Here is a 22,620-nt window from a genome sequence, read left to right as displayed (position 1 = left end):
CAGCTCCGGCTGCTGCCGGGTTTATCCTGGCTGCTCCCGAAGGAGCTGAGGGACATCCTTCTCTGGACTGAGCTGGAAACGTGATGCCTCGGGGAAGGCACTCGGGTGGGAAGGATGCTTGGCCCTGCCAGCTTTTAGCTCACCCTCCCTATATCCGAGCTGAAATTGCTTCAATTAGGGATTGCGGTAAATCATTGTAGCTAAACCGCCGCAAATACCCTTGTGGATACTCTTTAAACAGCTTACCCAGCTTTAGCTTGCTTCGGAAAGGAATCAATTCCTGTCCAATCTTCTTTAAATTTGGTTTAAATGGAGTTAAGCAAGTCCACACCGTTTTTAATTAAGACCAGTTTGAAACCAGTTACGGTAAATGAGTGGAAGTTGCGTTTTCTGCCACGGTGAAGTTCAGCACTTTGCGGCCAAGGTAGGAAAAGCCAAGTTCATGTCGGAGTCTGCCAGCCACCCCCCCGGAGCGATCTGGGGACACCTCGGCCGCTGCAGATCTCGAGACAGCTCAGCCCATCGAGCAGCCAGACGGCCCGAATGTTCCAGGCTGCTATACAATATATATTTATAAGGGCCTTAATATAGATCCCTAATTGCCTGTCTCGATTGATTTATAGCATGGCCGTGCGAGCGATGGGAACGGCACGAACCGGTGAGCGCTTGGGGCTGCACTGGGGGGGTTTCGGCAGGCGTTCGCCACGCTCCGCTCGAGCTAGCACCCATGGGTGGCGGGGATGGATGCTGGTGCTGGCTTAGGTGGTGCAAGAAGCCCATTCGCCTCCCTGGCTCTACCCCAGGCTGCGAAGCTTGCCTCGGGGTGTGATTTGGTAGCCCAGCATCCCGGGATGCGGGAGGATGCTGTAGTCGTTGAGAAGGGTCCAGGCTGGCTGGATGGTGCGGACTCATTTCGGGCACGGAGCTGCGATTTCCACCTGCCTTTCGCAGGCTGTTTCTACCGACTCGTTTCACCGCTCTGATGTTCCCATGGGCCTAAAATTCCCTTTTGTTCCGATTATAGCTGATATCTGGGCTGAGTTTCGTCATCCCTCTGAGCAAGGATCTTTCTTCCAGCTCCTTCCCCCGTGGCAGTAAAAAAAAAAGGCAACAGAGCCGTGATGTGCCACCAGCCCCGCTCCGGGTACGTTAACAGCCGATCTGGCAGGTTACGGCTCTGCGAAGTCTCGCTTCGAGGGAAGGGGGAGAGGTGCAAGCTTCAATTAATTAAGCCGCAGCTTTCATAACACTTCTCTCCGCTTGTCTCTCGTGCTTCGTAGAAATACTTTGCAAGCTGCTCCTACGGTTCTGTTGAGCTGAGGACGCCGCTGCGCTGAGCCGTAACCCGCAGGGTGGCAAGCTGAGCTCCGGGCTACGCCGGGGAGGGTTACACGATGGCAAACAAGGTGCCAGCCGCTTCCTAGACATCCTCTAAATGCAGAGCAAACGGGAAGTTTGGAGGATTGGGAGGTTTTGCAAGATGTTTTGCCTGCTTGGCAGAAGTCTTGCCCTTTTAAATTCCAGCTGAGATTCGGTTGAGCCTTTTGCAGCCTGGGAGATTCCTGCATGCTGGTTGCTCACCCCTGGCATTACCCCGGCAGAGCTCTGGCAAGGCTGCTGCGGCACGGCGTGCCGTGGTGGAAATGCAGGGGACGCTCAGGCGTGGCTGCTGGGTGCCGGCTGGGCAAGGGATGGAGAAATGATCCCTTTTGAGTTCCGTCTCGACACTCCCAGAGGCGAAGGATGATGGAGAAGCTCCCTGGGGCATGCAGACTGTCACATCACGCTTTCCTCTCCTAAAAAAAAAAACAGGGCTAAGACTTGGTTTTGCCATCTCTGTGTCCTGGTCCCTCCTTGCTCCCAGCTCCCTGACCCACTGCCCGGCTTCCTCCAGGCTGGGCGGGAGGGTCGGAGGTTCGGGAGCAAGTCAGTGGAAGAAGACGGAAGGACTGGAGGCTGGATGTTGATCATCCCGCAGATCGCAGCCGGGATCTGATCTCCAAGGTTGGCTTTTGGCCAACCAGCTGACCCAGCAGGTCCTTCCAAGCCTCCAGCCTGAGATGCGGGAGATGCTGCACCACCTCGGGAGCGCGGAGCTGAGGGTGCTTCTGCCTGGTCTGTCTTGCGCCGGCATTCCCAGCCGCACGGCTCCTGGGCTTTGTCCTGCGCACATGGCTGCTGGCACCCCAGTCACAGGAGCGCTGGTCCTTTCGGGAGGCAGAAAAGTTGCTGCTTCCTCCTGTTTTTCCCTTGGGATGTGTTTTGGGACGTGTCATGGTTTGGGCTGTCACTGGAAGGCATGCGAGGCGGCGGTAAGGTACAAAGCTGGCTTTGCCGTGCGGAGGGAGCCCTGGGCAGGAGCTGCAGCCTGTGCTCCTGCCGGGAGAGACCGGCCCCGGCAGTGGTGTGGGGATCGGAGAGACAATTTTGGGGGTCTTGAGACGGGAGAAACTCCAAGATCAGACCTTCCCCTGGACAAGCTACAGCGGTGGGGCATTACTGGCTGGTGGGGGTGAAGGTGTGATGTCCTGCCTGCTCCTAGCTCTTGGGTCGCCGCGCGGCTCTGGTTTGGATGCCTGGGCACTGCTGTCAAAAGGGACAAAAAAGATCCTTTTTGCAGCTTTGAAAGATGGTTTCCATCTGCTCTTCACCTCCCCTCTGCACCAGAAAGAAAAGCAATGTTTGCTTTTGAGGCTCTGCCCGCAGCACAGGCTGGGAGATGGGGAAGCCGCGGAAGGCAGAGCTCCTCCGTGTCGCCTTGTCCCGACCGTGTGTCTTCTCAACCCGCTTTTGAGGAGTGCTGAGCAGCTGTAGTGACGACACGTGGGGCACGGCTGGATTTTCACGCCGGGTGCTCCCTGCCTTCGAACAAACGCACCTTTGTTTTGGAGCGCATTGGCTCAGCTAGATCCTATTTTTTTTTTTGCCCGGATCATGTTCCCCGCAGCTGAGGGGAAACACGATGCTATGGCCAACACTTGTGCTCTGGGAGATGCCTGCTTCAAAGCCTGGTTTGGAGTTTGGGATGCATCAAGGCAGGGTGAACACATGGCTCCCATGGGGAGGAGATGCCAGGTTCTGGTCCAGATAACCTCATATTTTATTTTCCTTTTTCTTTGGCTGTGTATGTTCTCTTGGATGCTAAATCCAAGCCCGGGGAAGCCGCCTTGGCTGAGTCCACGTCTGCTTCTCTCCGTATCACCGGGACAGGCAGGGTGGAAAACAGCCCAGTGGCTTTTCCATCAGCTTTCCTGGGCTTTGGCGGCTTGATTGTATCTTTAATTGGCTGCTCCGTGCTCTGCTGAGTCTCGATAGAAGTAGACAACGTACATAAATCAAACTCTTCAGGTTTCCTTTGGCGATCTGATGGAAATACTGGCTGTTCTCAGAATGGGGGGATAACCTTTGGGGCGTTGGTGTGTGCCAGTTTCCCTCCTTACCGGGGTTAGACATGGTCTTTCCATAGGAGAAATTAAGGGAGAGAGCTCCCCTTGTTGCAAACTCATCTTTAAAACTCTCTCTCCAAACACTCGGTTTGAGTGCCGTCCTGCTAAATAAACCGTCTCCCCTGTGGCAATCTTTACCTGCCAGCTCCCTGCACTTGTGGGTTTGAAGGGGTGTTTTTTCTGATGCTCTCAGCAAACCCTGAGCTGGGAGGTGCCCCTTTGCCAGCCCTCCCTGCCTACCTGCCCTGCAAACAGCCTCGGCCTGAGTTAGGATGTCTTTCCAAGTGGGTGCCTCGCAGCAGCCCGTGCACCTTACAACCCGGAGCACCGTTTGCTGTTAAACGAGCAATAGGAGCCCAGCAAAAGGGAATTAATGGCCCTGAGAGGTGCAGAGGGGGATGCCAGCTGAGCAGAGGCTGCGAGCAGAGGCTTGCCAGCTGCGGGTGCCCTGCGCGGCAGGAGGGTGCAGAGCATCCCTTCGCCGTACCGCTAGAAATCCTCTGGCCCCAAGGAAAGTGCCTAAGGAGAAAACACCAAAGAGCCTCGTGTCCTGGAAGTGAATCGGTTCTGGGTGTGTTGGAGCACATCTAGGTTCTCCTGAGCGCACCGCCTCTCCTCTCTCTGCTTTTGCACCCTCCCCTTCCCTCCGGCCGGGGCACTTCCCGCACCCTCCTTGCTCGGAGAGTCTGGCCGCTCTCATTACCCATCATTTTCTGCCATTGAGGTTTATGAATGTGATCTGTGATAGCCGCTGCCTCAAAACGAAGCCTTGTTTGCCTTCCGGGCAGAAACCAGGGCTGCTGCAGAAGCGGCGAGTGGGTTTGTGGCCTGAGCCAGCTCCCATCCAGGAGCAGGGATGCTCCAGGCTGGAGGGACCGCTGCTCCCTTGTGACAGTCTCCCTTCCCCAACCTTCAGCTGCTTTTGTTATAAACATTTTTTGCAAACAGAGAACAAAAAACAAAAAAACCCACCCATTTTTTGGTACAATCTCTAAGCTTGGAGCTCTGCTGTGGTTTGACCAGTACTTTATGCCAACCATGGGGCACGTTGTATGTGCCACTGTTGCACCAAGTGGCTCCTGCTCGGGGGGAAAGCACGTCACCGAGCGTAAACCGGTGGCCGTGCCGTGACTCGGGGCTGAACGTGTGTGTCTGCTGCTATGTGCACGCTGGGCTCGGGGCATGTGGGGCTGAATTAAAGGCTCTTTAACTCAGCAGCAATCTGGTTTTTGGGCTGAGTGTACATGCCGTATCCAAGGAGACGGGATTGCCTATTGATCTAGAGCCTCGTGCTCCCTTCTCCTATCAGCTACTGAAGCTGAACGGCTCTGGGATGATCTCCCAAAAAGCCCGTTTCATCCCTGCGTGCTGCTTCAGGGGCTGGGACCACCGCATGATGCTTTTCCCTGGGATGGAGAGAGCTGCGGCAGGGCTGGCTCTGCTTGGACCGAGCAGACGCGGTTACATGAGGCTTGGAAATCTTTTCATGCCCCAACCCTCCTCTGCCGAGTGCTGTGACTGTAGTTTGGGTGTTTGCTCTCTGATTAAGGACTGCTTTGGTAGGAGGGCCCCGGCTGCTCTAATCTGCTCTCCCCTTCCCCTGCCTCCCCAGGTACGAAAGGCTTGGAGTGCTCGCCCTCCACCCCCACCATGAACTCCTACTTCTACAAGTTCATGATCAACCTGCTCAAACCACCATGAACTCCTACTTCTACAAGTTCATGATCAACCTGCTCAAACGCTTCAGCAGCGAACGGAAACTTCTGGAGACCAGAGGAGCCTTCATCATCAGGTCAGAGCACCCCACCAGCCTCGCTGAAGCCCCCGAGCACCCCCTCGGGCAGGGTGGGCTGGGGATGGCGGGGTCGAGCAGCCCAAGCACCCAGCTCCCTCGGAGCCAAAACTGTTTCTACAAGCTTCCCTTGCTCAGCGGCAGATGGTTTTAGAGCGAACAGGACTTGGCTTTCACATGTTGAGGCACCGTATTTCTCGCTCCCATCCCCAGAGGCAAAGTAGCTCCTTATTAAATAGCGTTGTCAAAGCCCGTTTCGTTAAGGAACAGCTAGACCAGCCGGAGGACGAAGACAGGCTTGGGCTCGGGGTGCCAAGTCGAGTGAACCCCTCTGCCCGGCTCGGCGTGACGCTCAGCCAGCGCAAGCCTCGTCCTCCAAAGCCACGTGTTGCGATGCTGAGCTGGTAGGTTTTGCTTCGGCTTTTTAAGGAGCTGCGGTGGAGGCTGGAAAGCCAAGTGTCATGGCATTTGGCAGGGCATCGTCTTTAATGCAATGAAATGCGGGGCAAGGGACAGCAGTTCCTCGGCTCGCTGGGAAATAATGAGCTTAATGGTCAAGGCGAGGTGGAGAAATCGGTGAGGAGTTTGGTGGGAGGAGGGGGCAGGACCCTGGGTTTTCCTCCCTTGCTTTCAGGGAGGTGGCATCAAAATGAACATGGGGAGAGCAAGAAACCCAAGCCATGCTCCCATGGGAGAAGAGAGCTGCCTCTCCGAAGGTGGAGGGGTGCACGAGGTGCTGATGGAGGGTCCCATCACTGCGATCGCTAAAGAAAGCGTGCAGAGCTCTCAAAAGCTGCTAAGCTGAGCTGGGTGCCGAGTCGTACCCGCTTGGGCAGCGGTTTGTGCCCAAGTCTTCAGGCCAGCCGAGAGTGCGCCGAAAAGCTGTCGCTGGATTCATCCCGCGAGCGATGAGCGTCGAGGCGAAGCATGGCAGGTTGCAAAAATGATGAAACGTGGGCAGGGTCGCAGCTGCTGTTTGGGCTGCAGGGCAAGGATTTCAGAGGTTTCCCCCCACTTACATTAAATTTTAATGTAATACATTACGTTTTCCCCAAAAAATATCTAGCTGAGCATATTTTTTTTTTGCTTCTGATAGGAGTCTGTCAATGTTGGGTTTAATCGTATGGGGATGTAAGGATAGGGCAGTGGGCAGGGCCCACTCGTAGCGTTCTCCCTGGTTTGCGCAGCCCTTGGCAGGGGAAGCAGCCCTATTCCTCGTTAAGGGAGCAGGGCCATTAGAGCAGTAGTGAGCCTGGGCAGGGTCCCATTTATCCCCCATTTATCTCTGGGGGATAACCCAGCACCAGCCCGTGGTCCATCGGCCAGTGCTGCTGGTGCATCCAAGAGGTGCCCTTAGAGGTGCCCTTCTTGGTCTGCCGCTTTCCCCGGTGGGATCCAGCATGGCATCACCAGATCAAACCACGGTGTGATGCCTCGTCCATGCCACCACCCAAGCGGACCTCATGGAGGGAGAGCCTACGGCCGCGGCGGAGCTCACATGCCAGGCTGAGCCCCGGCAGAAGGAGGAGGGAAGGGAAGCATCTAGGAAAAGGTTCTTCAAGGCTCTTCAAAGCTGCTTAGATGCCTCGCGAACGCCTGCAAGAGGGACCCTCCATGTGAAGGGATGTGCCGAGGGGGCAAACCGGGATGGTCACCTGCCCGTCGCCGTCTCCTGCAGGGAAAAGCCGTCTCATGCTTTCCACCCCTCTCCCCTTGAGGAACCAGAGAGGTGGCAAACCCGCTCCCAGGGTCCTTTCCAAGGATTTTTTTTTTTGGCTTGGCATCGGTTTCCTGCATCGCAGCAGACGAGGGATTCTTTTGGGGGTCGGTCTCTCTCACTGTCACCTGTGACTTTTTTTTAGGCTGGAAGCCAGTAAAGTTATTCCACCTTCGAAACTTGGGATTCAAAGCACCGCCTTCTCCTTTCGAGCCAGGTGTGTTTGCACTCAAATGTGGCTCCCAAAGGGCTGTCAGAGGCAGGAGCATCAGCCGTCGCCCCGTGTTACCTCTCACCTTGATGAGCAGACCCGAGACCTTCCAGCCTTCTCGTTAATTGGGAGCTATCTGCCCTAGCTGGCACGTGGCCGTCCTGGACTTAATGGAGCCCTTAAGCAAGACGCAAATACTCACATTCAGCTGCTGGCCTCCCAAGGGTGGCTTGGAGCAGCAGAAAAATGCAGAGGAGCTTCCAAAGCATCACGTGGCTCCTTGGAGCGGCACGGCCGTCCTCTGGGCAAAGACCCTGCCGAGGGAAAGCTGCTCGGCCGGTCAGGAGGCAGGCAGCGGAGCGGCACCAAGCTTTTCAGCCCGCACCGGGGTTTGCAGGCTGGATTTAACGCGTGCTTGTTGGTACCGGTGCTATGGGGTGGGGGGGATTAAGCGAAAGGCTAAGCCCTACCCCGTGGACATCAGTGTTGCTGCTGGGAGCACGGTTTGAGGATAGGGCTAGCTGCCCTAGCAGCTTGCTGCCCTTGGAAGGAGCCATCTTCTCCCCCCCTCATCCCTCCCCAGGGCTGGTTGTGCAGCCCCCGTGCTCTCCCCGGGTTCTGTCTGAGCTCCGGGAGCTGGTTTAGCTCACTAAGCCCAGCCCAGCACTAAAGCAGCTGGCTTTTTGCTGCTCTCTGAGGTGGAGCAGCTCAGGCATTCGTGGCTGATGTACCTTGCCAGGACGGCAAATGAACCGCCCCGGGCTACGGGATGCGCTCAAGTGGCTAGAGACATCCCCGTGCACGTTGTGTGCGGATGCCTTGAAGTGCAGGGCTTAACTTTTAAGCCCAGAGAGGCCGTTTTCTCACCAAGCAGTGGCACTCCGGGGTGCGAGAGGACGCCTGAGTCAGCGCTTTGCTCCCCAGGCAGGGACCCGTGTGCAGGGGTTGTCTCAGCTTGTTTTATAGAGCCGTTAAATAAACCTCCCCGCTGCCTAGCACCTTCTCACGGGGCGTTTTCCGAGGTTAAACTGCGTGGAAGGGGCCCTGGGGGTGACTTCTCAGCCACATCCCGGGCGACGCAGGCGGCGGGGCTTGGCCATTCGACTGGGGATGGTCCTTGGCTTTTTGGGGGATGCCGGGAAGGTGGGCTGGTTCTCCATCCATTCTGGAAGGCGTAGGCTGGAGCAGATAAGGTTATTCAGCCAATTTATGGCATGAGCTGGGGAGCTGGAAAATCCCAAGTCTCGTGATGCAGCCGCGGGTTTATGGCTCCTGCAGACGGGAAAAGGTTACCTGGCTGGAAATCCTGCCTTTTCCTTGAAGTCTCAAAGTCCTGCTGGGATGAGGCCAGCAGAGAGCTGGGTAGCGAAGAGGGCAGAGCCGGGGACAAGCACCGGCACATCACGTTGGGTGCGTGAAGGGCTTTACAGTGATGCCCATGGCATGGTGCTGGGGTGGCCGGTCCCCTCTTTTTGGGCAGGAAGGGGACTTTTCTGCCTCTGGACCTGACTGTGCAACACCCCTTTCTCCCCAAAAATTAGGGGGAAAAAACCCAAAGCGGGTTTGAACCTGCTAACTGGGGTGGGGAATCGGAGAAGGGGGGAGTGGAGGGCCGGCGTGTCTTGCGGAGCACAGACATCCGATGCTCTTGGCAGGCGGTGAGGAGCATGTTAAATCACTTTTTGCTCGGCCTGCCTAGCATTCCCAGGGCCGTGCTCTCTGTCTGGGGGGGTGGGAAGGGAAGGACAGCCTGCCAGCATCCCGGTGGGGAGGGCTCTGGGGAGGGAGTGGGATGGGGTGTTTAGCCACAGGCTCAGATAATGAGGGATACGCCAGGGATCCTGGACGGAGCTGGCGGGTGTCTGCTTTGGTGGTAAGGGGATGTCGAAGCCCCAGGATGCCACCATCCTGCGGTCATGCGCTGGCCTCCTGCCCCGTCCTGGCCCCCCCACCCCATCCTTAACTCATCCTCTCCTCCTGCCTCGCTCGCCCACCTCCCCGCCCGTCACCCGCCCCTTGCCGGGCGATGCTCAGGAGCTGGGGCTAACCAAAATCCTCCTCTTCCCCCAGGCCTCGATGCTCTCAGGCTCCCCTGGACACGAGGTTTGCTTGGCCAAACATCCCGATACCTCTGGATGAGCTGGATGCTCCCAGGGCTGGGATGCGGGATCCCCTCCCGCTTCTCCTTCCTTCGGGTGTGCTGATGCCACCATGCCCCCTCCAGCTCCCAGTGCCAAACCCGTGCCCTGAAAATCCCTCCGACCCACCAGCAAGTGATTCGGGGCCCCGGGGGGAGCGCGTGTCGCCTCTTCCTCTCTCCCACCCTCCAAGCTGCTGCGTTGCAGAACAAAACCTGCGTTTGTTTTCGCGGGAACCGTTCGGCTTGTACTCAGCAAAGTGCAAAAAAAAAAAAAAAAAAAAAAGAAAGAAAAAAAAAATGCAGCCCCTTTGATAAACTGTGATATGAACTCGGGTAAAATCCAAACAGCTGTGAGCGCTACAAGGGAAGCTTCTGTGTCGGGAGGCAGCGAGCCTGCGAAAATACACTGCTCTGAACTGTGCGCTCTCCATCCCCCCCTCATGCCTTGCAGAAAGGAGGAACCAGAGAAAGCTTTTTATTTATTTTTTTATTTATTGGTTTTTTACAGCCATTTGCAAAGCAGGAAGCGGGGCTCCCTCCCATCCGAGCCCCCGGCCGGGCGCGGGGTGATGGAGCAGGGCGGTGAGCATCCCCAGCTCTGCACCGAGGTCTCCGGGCTTCTCCTCGCTCATCTCCGGCTCGTTCCTCTGCGCCTCCCTTTGACCCCTGCCCGCTCCCCAAAATCTCCTCTCCCTGGCTCTGCCTCCACCCAGCCATGGAAAACCCCGTGGCCGGAGATCCAGAGTGGCGTTTTAGTGGCGTGGGGACATCCAGGCTCTGCTTTTACGTGTCTCCCGCTGCCCCAGCTGGGCGCGGGTTCCCCTCGGGCTTTGATGTGAATTTGGGGTGGGAGCCGGCAGTCCTCCCTGTACCTCCAAAAGCCCCAGCTCTCAGATTGCCTATTTTACATCATACAATGGGTTCTGCAACCCCAAGAGAGCATGTGCTTAATGAGGTTTTAATTCACCCAGGCTATGGGGCATCACGCTGGGCTCTCCGATACCCTCCGCAGCCCCATGGAGTGGGAGCCGGAGGGGAAAACCCCAATTTCCCCCAGGCTAGAGATTGGATCTAGGGTTGCAACCGCTCTGGGAGCCATCAGCAGCGTGACCTTTGCGATGGAGGAGCCTGGTTGCTCTGCCTAAGGATTATTCCTGCTGGGATAACAGGAGCTGGGCTGGCCCCTGCCAGCCCCCTCCTGGGGCTGGACCCCCCCGGGAAGGATGGGAGATGCCTCCACTGAGCCGGTGGGGCTGGAGGAGCCGGAGGGGGGAACCAGCTCCTGGGAATGAGTTCGCTGTCCTACCCGCCGAGGCTGCTCTGGGACTGGCTGTACTCGGAGCTGCCTGGAAGGATTTGATGGGTTTTCCTGTAGAAAAATGGGAACCACATGTGAGCGGCAGCACCGGAGTGGGCTGGGACTAATTCGGGTCAGCGAGAGGGTGGAGGGGAGGAAGGGGAAGTGTGCGTAGGGGAGGAAAATCCTCCCAAAATGGCCAAGTTCCTTCAAAGGCCAGGTCCCCGGGGGGGATATTTGCTCCATCCCAGCGCTTTCCCTGGGATCCCAGCAGGAGCACAGCACCGGGGCTGGGGAAGGGGGGGAGCTGGGAAAAGGTGGGCTGGGCGGCAGGAAGAGGAGCCCACAGTTCCCGTGTTTGCTAACCATCGCGTTCCCCGGAGCAGGGCTTCAGCCTGAGCAGCTTCCAAGGTGTCTCCCATATTTTCCTTGCCCGGCCAATGGGGTGAGGACCCTCGTCGTGGGGAGGTGACGGTCGGTGCAGGAGAGGGAGGCGGTTTTGGCCGTTAGCTGCTAAATGAACCTGTCTGATCCCATCGGTGGGGGCTTGGGGGTTCTGGTGGTGTTTCCTTCTCTTGCTCTGCAAATGTGACATCTCGGTTTATTCATCTCCGTGGAGAGAAAAGGCAGAATAGGGAGTCTGGGAGAGGCTGAGTAACAGCATTTTTCCCCCGTCTTTCTTACAGGGGATCTTTCCCAGGATTATCCCCAAGGCGCAGGGCACTCTCCGTTAAAAAACCTCAAGGCAGGGCTGAGTGTTTTGCCTCCTGCTGCCCTCATCAAGGGGTTTTTCCATTCCTGGCTGCTTTCGAGCATCTCGCAGCCCATCGCTCTCCGCCGGCGCTGGGCATGCAGCCCTCCCTCCTCACCCGCCGCCCACCGATGGCCGGCACAAGCAGCGGGCGGGCGAGGATGCTCCGGCACTTGCCACAGTCACGCTTTGCCGCAGGTTTCCATCAAAGGCGGATGCTCGAGGCTGGCTGCTGCCCCGGGAAGCGCTCAGCCCAGCCGCAGGCTCCGTAGCTCCCATTGGCGGCTCCAGCCAGGCGTTCTGCTCCTGGGATGGAACATCCTGGGATGGGATGTCCTGGGATGGGACATTTTCTACTGCCTGCTGAAATCATGGAGCTGGGCAAAAACCACCGTGGTTGGAGCTCCTTCCCTTTGCTGCTCCTTCCCTTCGGTTCCGGAGCCGCTCTCGGTGCTCAGCTGCGCGTGGAGCACTGGGTGCACTGGGAGCACTGGGTGCTCTTAGGGTGCTGGCCCTGCAGGGAGCATCCAGCTGCTGTCCTCTCACACGTCTGCGGGCCTTGGAGGGTTAGGGGGAGCGAGGCTTCTCAGGCTGCATCCCTCCTTGGGATCCCTCCAGGGATCCCGGCTCCGAAGGCAGGGCAGGTGTTGGGATCCACCCCGCGATATCGAAAGGCAGCGAGAGGCGGCAGGCGCGGAGGCAAGCCCAGCAGAAAAGCCAAAATAACATCTGGGGCTTCTAAAGCACAGCATAAATGAGGGTATTTTTTTAGCTGACACTCTTGAGTCGGGAGTGCGGCCAGGCTCACCGAGTTACTTGCCAGCACCTCCTTTCCTGAGCTCTAGGATGTCCCCATTCCTCCTGCTCCTTCTGTCCCTTCTCCCCAAAGTCACACGAGGATTAGCAGTGCCTCGGGTGCGTCTGCACCTGGATTTGAGCCGGGCGAGCAAAATACAGCCAGTTTGCTCAAGCAAAGCAAGGGAAAAGTCAGCGGTAGGTCCGGGGTTGAGGTCCGAGTCGAGACATTAGCCGAAGAGATGAGGAAGCTGCCGGGACACGCTCGTCCCCGAGCCGAGCCGACGGGTCCCCGCCTGCTGCCACCCGTGGGATGCTGCCACCCCCTTCCAGTCCCTTTATTCTTTCCTTCTGGAAAGCTTCACCCCCAAATACGCAATGTATTCCTGCCGTACTCCACCCGCCAGCCAGTCCCTCCGCTTTCAGAGGTCCAGGGATGCCCAGCGGGACCATCTTCCCCCAAATTTGCCTTCCCTGCGGGGAGGATGCAAAAGCTCATCCACCCCTAGGACAGCAACCTACTCCTCAGCCATGCTTTTAGGAGCAAAAGCGCTTTTATTTCTTCATCCTAAAGCGAAGCGAGGGGGAGGGAAGGGGGAGGTCGAACGCAGGGACCACGGCTCCCGTCTCGCTGCCAGCTGTGCACGCCCCAGACCGGATCAGCCTCTCCCGGCTCCTGTTGTCACAGCTTTGCGCCCACTCCTTTAACCTGTTTTATTTGCAGCGAAGGGAAATTATGGGGGGAGAAATAAGGCGCTCGTCAGTTTTCTTGACAATTAGGCTGCACAACTGCAGCGAAGCGGCCGCGGGGAAAAGCAAATGCACACGCGGGTGCGCGCGCGCGCTGCCCACCCGGGACGTGGCGGGTCGCCGGCGGGACGCTCCCCACCCCGCTCCCCGCAGCGGGGCTCGGCGGCGGCGGCGGCGGAACCGTCTCCCGGGGGAGCTGCTCCGCGTCCCGGGGCTGGAGCCCGCCGGGCGTCCCCGGCCAGGGCCCCCTCGCTCCGGGAGCTCCTGCGGGGGGGCGCGTTTGGGGTCGGCAGCCGGGGGCCTCTTCCACCCGCTCCGGTGCCGCCGCACGGGTGGGCGTGGGGCAGCAGCCCCGGGACAGCCGCTGCGGACCCCTCTGTCCCGGGAGGGGCGGGGAGGGGAGGGGCGGGCCGGGACCGCCGCGCCTCTGCCCTGCGCCCGCCGGGGTCTCTCGGTCCCGCCGGCTGCCGCCCAGCGAGGGGGGTTCGGCGGAGCTCGGCAGGGGTGTCCCGGGACCCGCCCGAGGAGAGCTCCTGCGTGGGCAGCGCCCGGGCCGGTTCGCCTGGGCGGGGGCTGCGGCACCGGCACCGGGCCCGGCCCAGACCCGCCCCGCCGAGTCCCGCCGAGTCCTGCCGAGTCCCGCCGGGTCCCGCCGGGTCCACCCGAGTCCCGCCGAGTCCCGCCGGGTCCACCCGAGTCCCGCCGGGCCGAGGGGATCGGAGCGGAGCCGAAACAACCCGAGCTTAGCCGAGTCCCGCCGAGCCGAGCCGAAACAACCCGAGCTTAGCCGAGTCCCGCCGAGTCCCGCCGAGCCGAGCCGAGCCCACCTGAGCCGAGCCCGGAGCAGCCGAGCCGAGCCGGAACGACCCGAGCCGAGCCGAGCCCGCGGATCGGAGCGGATCGGAGCGGAGCCGAAACGACCCGAGCTCGGCCCCGCCCAGCGGAGCGGAGCGGAGCGGAGCGGAGCCGGGCCGAGCCCCGCTCAGCTCAGGGTGTTGTAAATGCTCTATTTTTTTTTAAATAATCAAGACTTGATCATATAAGCTTGATTAATAAATAAAAGAATAAAATACAAATGCATAAGTTAGGGTTGTTAAGGTAGAAACAATAACCATAGGAACCTCACCAGGGTGTTGCCATTCCATACTACGGAACTAACAGTAACGAGATGGAACGATGAAGAATTGAATAGAAAAGTCTTGTTTGAGTCCCGTGACAATGTGACCTGGTATACACCAATGATGCTGCTTGGAAAGTCCCTTACCTTTCCCACCTTGATTCAAATATCAAGAATGCCAATCAACAGATATTAATAGAAACAACCATTGATTATTTTAAGTATGGATATTGATAGAATAGTATAATCCAGAGAGCAATTAATAAAAAATGGAAAGTTAACTCTGGGACACAGACAATAGTGGTATATGTACCACACATGGTGGTGACTGTTTTGGAACAAAAGGGGGTCACTGGCGTTCTCCCAGCAGGATGATGAAGCATCAAGTAATATTGACAGAGCAAGATGATGTGATACTAAAAACAACTAACCTAGTTAACCCTGCAGTTTTCCTGAATCCTGTGCAGGAAGAAGGACAACTGGAACATGACTGTTTAACTACTGTCGAACAGGTGTATTCCAGCCGACAGGACCTGAAGGACACACCATGGGAGGATCCTGACTGGGAGCTCTACACAGATGGTAGCAGCTTTGTGGAGAATGGAGTTCGCTACGCTGGATATGCGGTAACAACGGAGAGATCGGTCATAGAGGCTGATGCTTTGCCCAGCAATACCTCAGCGCAAAAGGCAGAGCTGATAGCCTTGACGAAGGCGTTGGAACTGAGCGAAGGAAAGAAAGGAAATATTTGGACTGATTCAAAGTATGCTTTTGGTGTAGTGCGTGTCCATGGGATATTGTGGAAAGAAAGAGGACTATTATCCTCTCAAGGGGCAAACATCAAATACAAAGAGGAAATACTGAAATTGTTACAAGCAGTCCAGAGACCGATCAAAGTGGCAATCATGCACTGTAAAGCACATCAATCAGGAAATAGGAAAGAAGCTATAGGGAACAGATTAGCTGATAGAACAGCTAAAGGAATAGCAAAAAGGAATGCCTTACAGATGGCATTAATTCCCACAAAGAACATTACATTACCAAAAGAGAAACCTAAATATTCGGAGGAAGATGAGAAACTAGGGAAGTTATTAGATGCAAAAAGGAATTTAGCAGGATGGTGGGTCACAGTTCAGGGACAGGTAGTAATTCCCCCACTTCTGATGAGAGAAATATTACAAACAAAACATAAAGAGTGCCATTGGGGTCCAGAAGCACTAGTCACCTTTTTAAAGAGATATGTGGTGTAAAATTTGTTTGTGAAACAATTTGGTGGTAAAGAGAAAAGTTCCAATGGGAACCTTGAAATCGGGAGTACAACCTGGAGATTATTGGCAAATTGATTTTTCAGAATTACCCAGACAAAAAGGGCATCGATACATGCTGGTGGGGGTTGATACTTTTACAGGATGGCCTGAAGCTTTTCCTTGTCGGACCAATCAAGCAAAGGAAATCATTAAATGGTTGTTACAAGAAATAATGCCAAGATTTGGAGTACCTATTGGAATATCTTCTGATAGAGGCCCACATTTTGTTGCAGAAGTAGTAAAAAATATTAGTAAAATTCTGGGAATTACCTGAAATTTACATACCCCCTGGAGGCCTCAATCGAGTGGAAACATAGAAAGAATGAATCAGACATTAAAAAGGCAAATTAGCAAAATATGTCAGGAGACAAATTGGCTACTACAATTAGTGAATTGGCTAAATTACAATGGCCTTTGCAATCTTCCCTATTGGCTTTAGAAACTAACCAGTGGCTGTTGTCAAATATATTACCAAAATGGGAAAAGGTGAATGTGGAAGACCATGAATTGGTTGTAGATGCACTCGGTGTGGTCCAAGATAACCTCTCTTTGGCTCTCAGTTGTATCCAGGCTCAACTGTGGGCGCAATCAGTGGCCGCTTCAATCATAAGAGAGGGTGAAGAAGGCACTCTCCCCACCGACATTTGGAAAATAATTTGGGATAGTGCCACTAATTTAGAGAAAAAACTCCAGTCCTTGTGGAATTTGGTAAACTTTACCTATGATCCCATCACAAGTACAGCCACAACCTTTGTATTAACTATACATAATGCATCAATATATTCGATTTACCCTGTTATTGCATTAGGATTGAATCACAATGGAACCATACTCTATCCATTTGAGCATAGAGTGTGGGCCCAAAAAGTGGGACAGAAATGGCAAACTGCAGATTTGGAATCATGTATTGTACGAGAACAACAAGGGTTCATCTGTGAAGGTAATGCAATCAGAGGTCAGGATATCTGTTTAGATACTGAACAAAATGTTTGTCATTTTGAGACTCGCTGTGATGAAAACCCTGAAACAGTGCTTATATAGAGATTGGTAAGGGCTGTGTATGTTTGAGAACAGCTTGTGATTTTATATCCATAGATGATGTGGTTATAGATACTCGGAATCACTCAAATTTTTGTGTTTATAATTTCACTGAAATCACAGGATGTGATTTCTCGTATTTGGCTCCAGTCACATCTCACCAGCTCTTGCAATCTAATTATACATTAATTCAGGAACTGTTGCCTGCACCCATTGGAATGAATCTCACTTTAGTGAAACAATTGTTACAACACCAGGATTTAATCAAAATTTTGAAAAAAATCAAGGAAAACGGACAAAGAACTTTAATAACTGTCCATCACAATGTGGAAGAAATACACCGTGTTTTAGAGAGGGTGGAAAAGGATGCGGAACATAAATGGTGGGACGCTCTTTTCGGATGGTCACCTACTGCTACAGGCATCCTAAATAAGTTATGCCACCCCATCGTTGTTCTCCTGATACTGATTTTGATCAGTCTTGTTTTATCAGTAATACTATATATTATAATTTGGAGGATGTTGAATCGATTAACTCGTTTGGCATCTATACTTGATCCACATAATCTGCTTAACTGATTAAAAGGAAAGCATTGAAATAATTTTCAAAACTTTCAAAGGGGGGAATTGTTGTAAATACTCTGATTTTCTAAAATAATCAAAATATGATCATATAGAAAGGTTAAATTTGATTAATCAATAAAATAATAAAATACAAATGCATAAGTTAGGGTTGTTAAGGTAGAAACAATAACCATAGGAACCTCACCAAGGTGTTGCCGTTCCATACTACGGAACTAACAGTAACGAGATGGAACGATGAAGAATTGAATAGAAAAGTCTTGTTTGAGTCCCGTGACAATGTGACCTGGTATACACCAATGATGCTGCTTGGAAAATTCCTTACCTTTCCCACCTTGATTCAAATATCAAGAATGCCAATCAATAGATATTAATAGAAATAACCATTGATTATTTTAAGTATGGATATTGATATAAAAGTATAATCCAGAGAGCGATTAATAAAAATTAAATTATATATATTCTGTATGAAGGTAACTAGGTATGACTTATCTGTGATTTCATCATAAACTAACTGTTGAACAATGTAGCATTGTGAATAGGTAGGGTTTGCTTGTCAAGAGAATGATAAGTTGTAGGCCTGGTCAGTAAACCGAGGAAAACTTAGGAAGATTCCAAGAATGGCATTTTGCAACCAACCTGAGTATGCGCAAAGATTGGGTTCAACTGAAGGACACCATGAGGAAGAGTATGGACGACCACCAGAGGACCTTAGATGATCACCTGTGTACCTGGAGGCGCATGCGTCACGAGCATTTACATATATTAATGAGTTCTCGGAAACTGTATGAATATGTTAATTTTTTCCTGGAAATATGATGAATATGTATACTCTGATTGTATGTAACTTTTGTAGCAGAGAAACTAGACACGCACACAAGGTGAAGCGATCCCCTGTGCGTCCAGTGCTGCAATAAAGACGTGCCTGCTCACCTACATACATTGTGTAGATGAGTTTTCACATTACAGATTTGTAACATGTTTAACAGTCATGTAACCCAAATGCATGTTAAATAGACAAGTTTTGCCCTTGTTCCTTATCTGTCTGGGAGATAATTCTCAGGAGGTCATAAATGGTATGTTCTGCTGTGCTTTAAAATAACCTGTCACCAGAAATGTCTTCCTTAGTGCCTGCGCAGAGCAAGAACCTCCAGTAGCGAGGGCGTGCTGACCCTCAGGCAGCTTCAAAGCAACGAATACTTGTAAATAGGTTAAAAATCCGGTCCCCTGGTAGCAGCGTGCGTGTCTAAATCCACCTGACTCCACATCACTCAGCACTCAGTCAAAAGTTTTTGTGGGTAGGGGTGGATGAAATCAATATACTCTAGAGGCAGGTGCTAAAACTGGACAGGCAGTTTACCTAAATAAATCAAAATTTACCTTTGAATGGAGTGGCATGCCTTTAGATGTGGGGGGGTGTATCGCTTTTTCCTTCCTTGGTCTGAGCACAGCACAGTGAGAGGTGTTTCCACCTGGGGGAGGGAAACTCATCCAACAGCCATCATCAGGCTCAGGGCTTGTGGTCCTTGATGGAGCCCTAAGTGCTTGGGACAGCTTTAGCTGTGTGGTGCTTCTCATTCTGCTCCCAGGTTTTCCCATTAACGTTTGCTCTTTGGTTAATTTGTCTGTGCAGTGTTTAGTAAACATTCTCCATTCATAGCTCTGAGTCCCCCCCTTTTTTTTTTTTTCCAAGGCAGGTAAACTACATGTGCCTTTCTTTGAAACCCCATGAATAGCTCTGGAGTTTATCTTGGGAGCAGAGAAAATAGGGACCCTTTAGAGCAGAGAAGAGAATTTAATACGAGAAGCACTGCAATGATATGCTGCTTGTGAGGAGGAAAGTACCTGCTTCAACTTCTTTTGGTAGCTTCTGCATTGTTTAGCAGTAACTACTTAAAAGACTGATTACTTCTGTTACAGGACATCTTGAAAAACAAGGGTTAAAAGTAAGAAAGAAGAATGTAAAGAAGATACTTCATAACAACTGCACCTGGCACTTAGACATATTAGAGATAAAGACTGTCTTCACTAACTCTCTGCTAACTAGCAATAATGATTAGCACAAGGACGAATCTTAGAAAAATAGGATGGACTGCCAAAATAGTGCCCCAGAGTTAACTTGTCTCATTATAATCTCATTATAATGCTAAGGAACACACCTCCTAGCTAGAAAAGCCCCAACCCAATTAAGCCCCCTACTCTCTGAGCATGCGTGGTGAATTAAAAGAGAACTGTAACTTTAAGATGAAGTAAGAAAAGTATTAACCAAGAGTTAATTAAGGGGTAGAACCAGGAGGCGTAACTAACTTTGTTAACTGTTTTAAACACCTGTCATGATTTTAACCCGGTGTGCAAGCTTTGAGGAGAAATCCCCTTGCACCCGGCGCCGCAATAAACATGCCTGCTTTGTAACTGTGTGTGAGTTGTGAAGTTTGTTTCCGCGTGTCAATACTGGAATACTGCATCCAGCTCTGGAGTCCTCAGCACAGGAAAGACACGGACCTGTTGGAGCAGGTCCAGAGGAGGGCCACAAAAATCATCAGAGAGAGGAACCAATCTCCTATGAGGAAAGACCGAGAGAGTTGGGGTTGGTCAGCCTGGAGAAGAGAAGGCTCCGGGGAGACCTTCTTGCGGCCTTTCAATAATTAAAGGGGGCTTAGAAGAAAGATGGGGAGAGACTTCTAACAGGGCCTGTAGCGATAGGACAAGGTCTTTAAACTAAAAGAGGGATAGGTCTTTAAACTAAAAGAGGGTAGATTTAGACTAGATATAAGGAAGAAATGCTTTACAATGAGGGTGGTGAGGCACTGGCACAGGTTGACCCAGAGAGGTGGTAGATGCCCCATCCCGGAAACATTCAAGGTCAGGTTGGACGGGGGTCTGAGCAACCTGACCTAGTTGAAGATGTCCCTGCTCGCTGCAGGGGGGTTGGACTAGATGACCTTTAAAGGTCCCTTCCAACCCAAAACATTCTATGATTCTGTGATTTCACTGTTGTTTCCCTCTTGGCTCCTATTACCTCAGGAGCCCCCGGCTCATCTCCGTAAGACTTCACGTCTGCTGCGCCGTACCCAGCACGTCTCAGAGCAACAGGCTGAGGGCCCTCGCTAGCACCCTGTCCCGCTAACCTTGGCGTGTCATCCCTCAGCTTGTCACAGGCAAGCCTGATTATCATCTCCCTCCCCTTTCAAGTCTAGTTTAAAGCTCTGTCAATGAGACCCGCTAGCTCAGCAGCAAAGACCCTCTTCCCCCTTTGAGGAAGGTGAATCCCATCTGACACCAGCTGGCCTGGTGCCGTGTCGGCCATCCCATTATCAAAAAACCCAAAACTGTGATGGTGACACGAGTCACAGAGACATGTATTAACAGACCAGGTCCGTCTGTTTCTTCCACTGTCGCTGCCCACAACTGGAAGGCGAGAGGAAAAAATAACCTGCGCTCCAGATTCCCTTAACAACCGTCCCAAAGGCCCTGAAGTCTCTTTTGATTGCCCTTGCACTACGCGTTGCAGCTTGATCACCACCCACATGGAAGAGCAGTAACAGGTAACGGTCCGAGGGCCGTACCAGGCTAGGGAGTTTCCTAGTGATATCCTTAGCCCGGGCCCCAGGGAGGCAGCAGACTTCCCTAAGAGGAGGGTCTGTGCGGCATATCGGACCCTCTGCTCCCCTCACAAGGGAGTCGCCTACAACCGTAACCCGCCTTTTCTTCCTCGTGGAGGCGGTCGCAACACAGGGGGTAGGCCTTTCTGACCTCGGCAACACCTCTGGTGTGGACGGACCGTCATCCCCATGGTCCATTGACTGGCCTTCCCCAGCCAGAGCCTCAACCCTCTTGCACAGAGGCACCTGGGAGGGCGAGGGGGGCACGGAGGGGGTTCGCCTGCTGCCCCGGGCGTGGGCTTGCCTCCGTTCCCCCCTTTCCTCTAAGCTACCGCCTTCGGCCTGGCAGGCGGAGGACACAGGATCCCTTTGGTCTCGGGTTTTTGCTGGCGGCTGCTCCTGCTCCCGACAGCTGGGCAGCGGCCCCAGGCCCCTCCGGGGGAGCTTCCCGCGGTGCCGCGCTCGGTGCTGGAAGCAGCTCTCTCCTGCAGGACCCACCCACGACTCTGCTGGGCGAAGGCATCGCACCCCCTCGGCCGCCCCCTCCCCGGCGGGAGGAACCCCGCGCCCTCCTGCCGTGTCTGGGACCGGGTCATAGCAAGGGAATTCGGGTATCCTTGGGGACGGAGACTCACCCTGGTCGCTGGGATACGCGTCCTGGTGAAGACAACGGTGCTGTGCGAGAGCCTTCGAGTGGGCAACAACCTACTGAGTGTGTGCGATGGCGTGTGGGGACGTGGGAGTTGTTGTGGAGAGGCAGTCTGGGATTTCATCAAGACTGGGATCCTAAACTAACCTCAGTTAGTGATTTTTATAGTAAAAAATGGACCCCTCGGAGGAGATTTTAGATGCAAACACAGGTCCACCTCAGTGTAACGAGTGACATTAAAACGAAGACACGTGCAGACGGACTTTGGTGTGAGCGACCAGTCAGTGACTGCGGTGTGATTCCGTCTTTGCCGCTGTTCCGTACGAAGGACCCCGCGTGTGTCCCAGGGGTGCGCTGGCTGATGGGCAGTGCCCGGCACCCCGCTCTGCAGAGCGGCGATACAGACCGAGGTCTCGGCTCCCGGTGCTGACGGGACAGCGGGCGAAGAGCCCCGGTGTAGGGACCGGGACCGCACCCGCAGCCCGCCCGGCCCCGCCGCCTCCCGCGGCCCCCACCCGCGCCCCCGCCCGCCCCTTCTCCCCCGCGGGTCTGTCCCCGCGGCAGCTGCAGCGGGATGGCGCTGCTGCCCGTCCCCAGCGTGCGGGGCAGGGCTGCGCACACGGAGCCCGAGGGGTCCCGTCCCGTCGGGCAGAGCCCGGCGGAGACCTGCGCGGGGGACGGGCGGGAGCGGCGGCAGCAGGAACACGCTCCCGAGCCGGTCCCCTCCCGGGGCCGGCCCGGGCCGGGCTTCCCGAGTGGGGCGCGCCCCCGGGAGCGGGGCGAGCCCGGGCGCGGCTGGCTACCGAGCCCGGCTGGCTACCGAGCGCGGCGGCGGGGCCGGGCCGGCCGGCAGCGCCGAGCACCGGGCGCAGTCTGCCGCGGGTGCGGCCGAGGGCCGGCGCGGGCTTCGTCCCGGCCGGCACCGTGCGCCTCCGGGGAGCGCCGGGACGGCGGCAGCCGGCGCGGCCCCTCGGCCTCGGCGTCCTCGTCGCCGCCCGGGACACGGGGACCCCCGGGGCGCTCCCCGGCCCCCGGCAGCATCCCGCCCCGCCCGCCTCCCCACCCCCGCCGGAGCCGGGCAGGACGCGGAGCTGCAGCGCCCGGTGCGCGGTGCCGAGGGGCCGGTTCCTGACCGCCATCGCGCTGCCCGCCCCGCCCGCCCCTGCCGCTGCGCCCCGCCCGGCCGGGGGGGCTCGGCTGGGCCCGGCTGGGCTCGGCTCGGCTCGGCTCGTTCCGGCTCGGCTCGGCTGCTCTGGGCTCGGCTCGGCTCCGCTCGGCGGGACTCGGCAGGGCTCGGGTGATTTCGGCTCGGCCCGGCGGGGCTCGGCGGGACCCGGCGGGACTCGGCGGGGCGGGTCTGGGCCGGGCCCGGTGCCGGTGCCGCAGCCCCCGCCCAGGCGAACCGGCCCGGGCGCTGCCCACGCAGG

At 55.1% G+C, this 22,620-nt stretch overlaps 1 protein-coding gene across 1 annotated transcript in view; it reads left to right on the top strand.

Moving 5' to 3' along the window:
* LOC132319256 (protein VAC14 homolog) overlaps nucleotides 1-22,620 on the top strand; it is a gene marked incomplete at its 5' end in the record, with an annotated part of 87,830 nt that overhangs the window by 26,706 nt on the left and 38,504 nt on the right. Inside the window, 3 exons of the mRNA XM_059829579.1 lie at nucleotides 5,059-5,091; nucleotides 5,139-5,238; nucleotides 7,101-7,172. Coding sequence (XP_059685562.1) covers nucleotides 5,059-5,091; nucleotides 5,139-5,238; nucleotides 7,101-7,172 — 205 coding nt within the window. The remainder of the gene's footprint in view (nucleotides 1-5,058; nucleotides 5,092-5,138; nucleotides 5,239-7,100; nucleotides 7,173-22,620) is intronic.

The sequence above is a fragment of the Gavia stellata genome, chromosome 26 (assembly GCF_030936135.1).
Source record: "Gavia stellata isolate bGavSte3 chromosome 26, bGavSte3.hap2, whole genome shotgun sequence".
Classification (NCBI taxonomy): Eukaryota; Metazoa; Chordata; class Aves; order Gaviiformes; family Gaviidae; genus Gavia; species Gavia stellata.
This window is presented reverse-complemented; position numbering and strand designations above follow the sequence as displayed.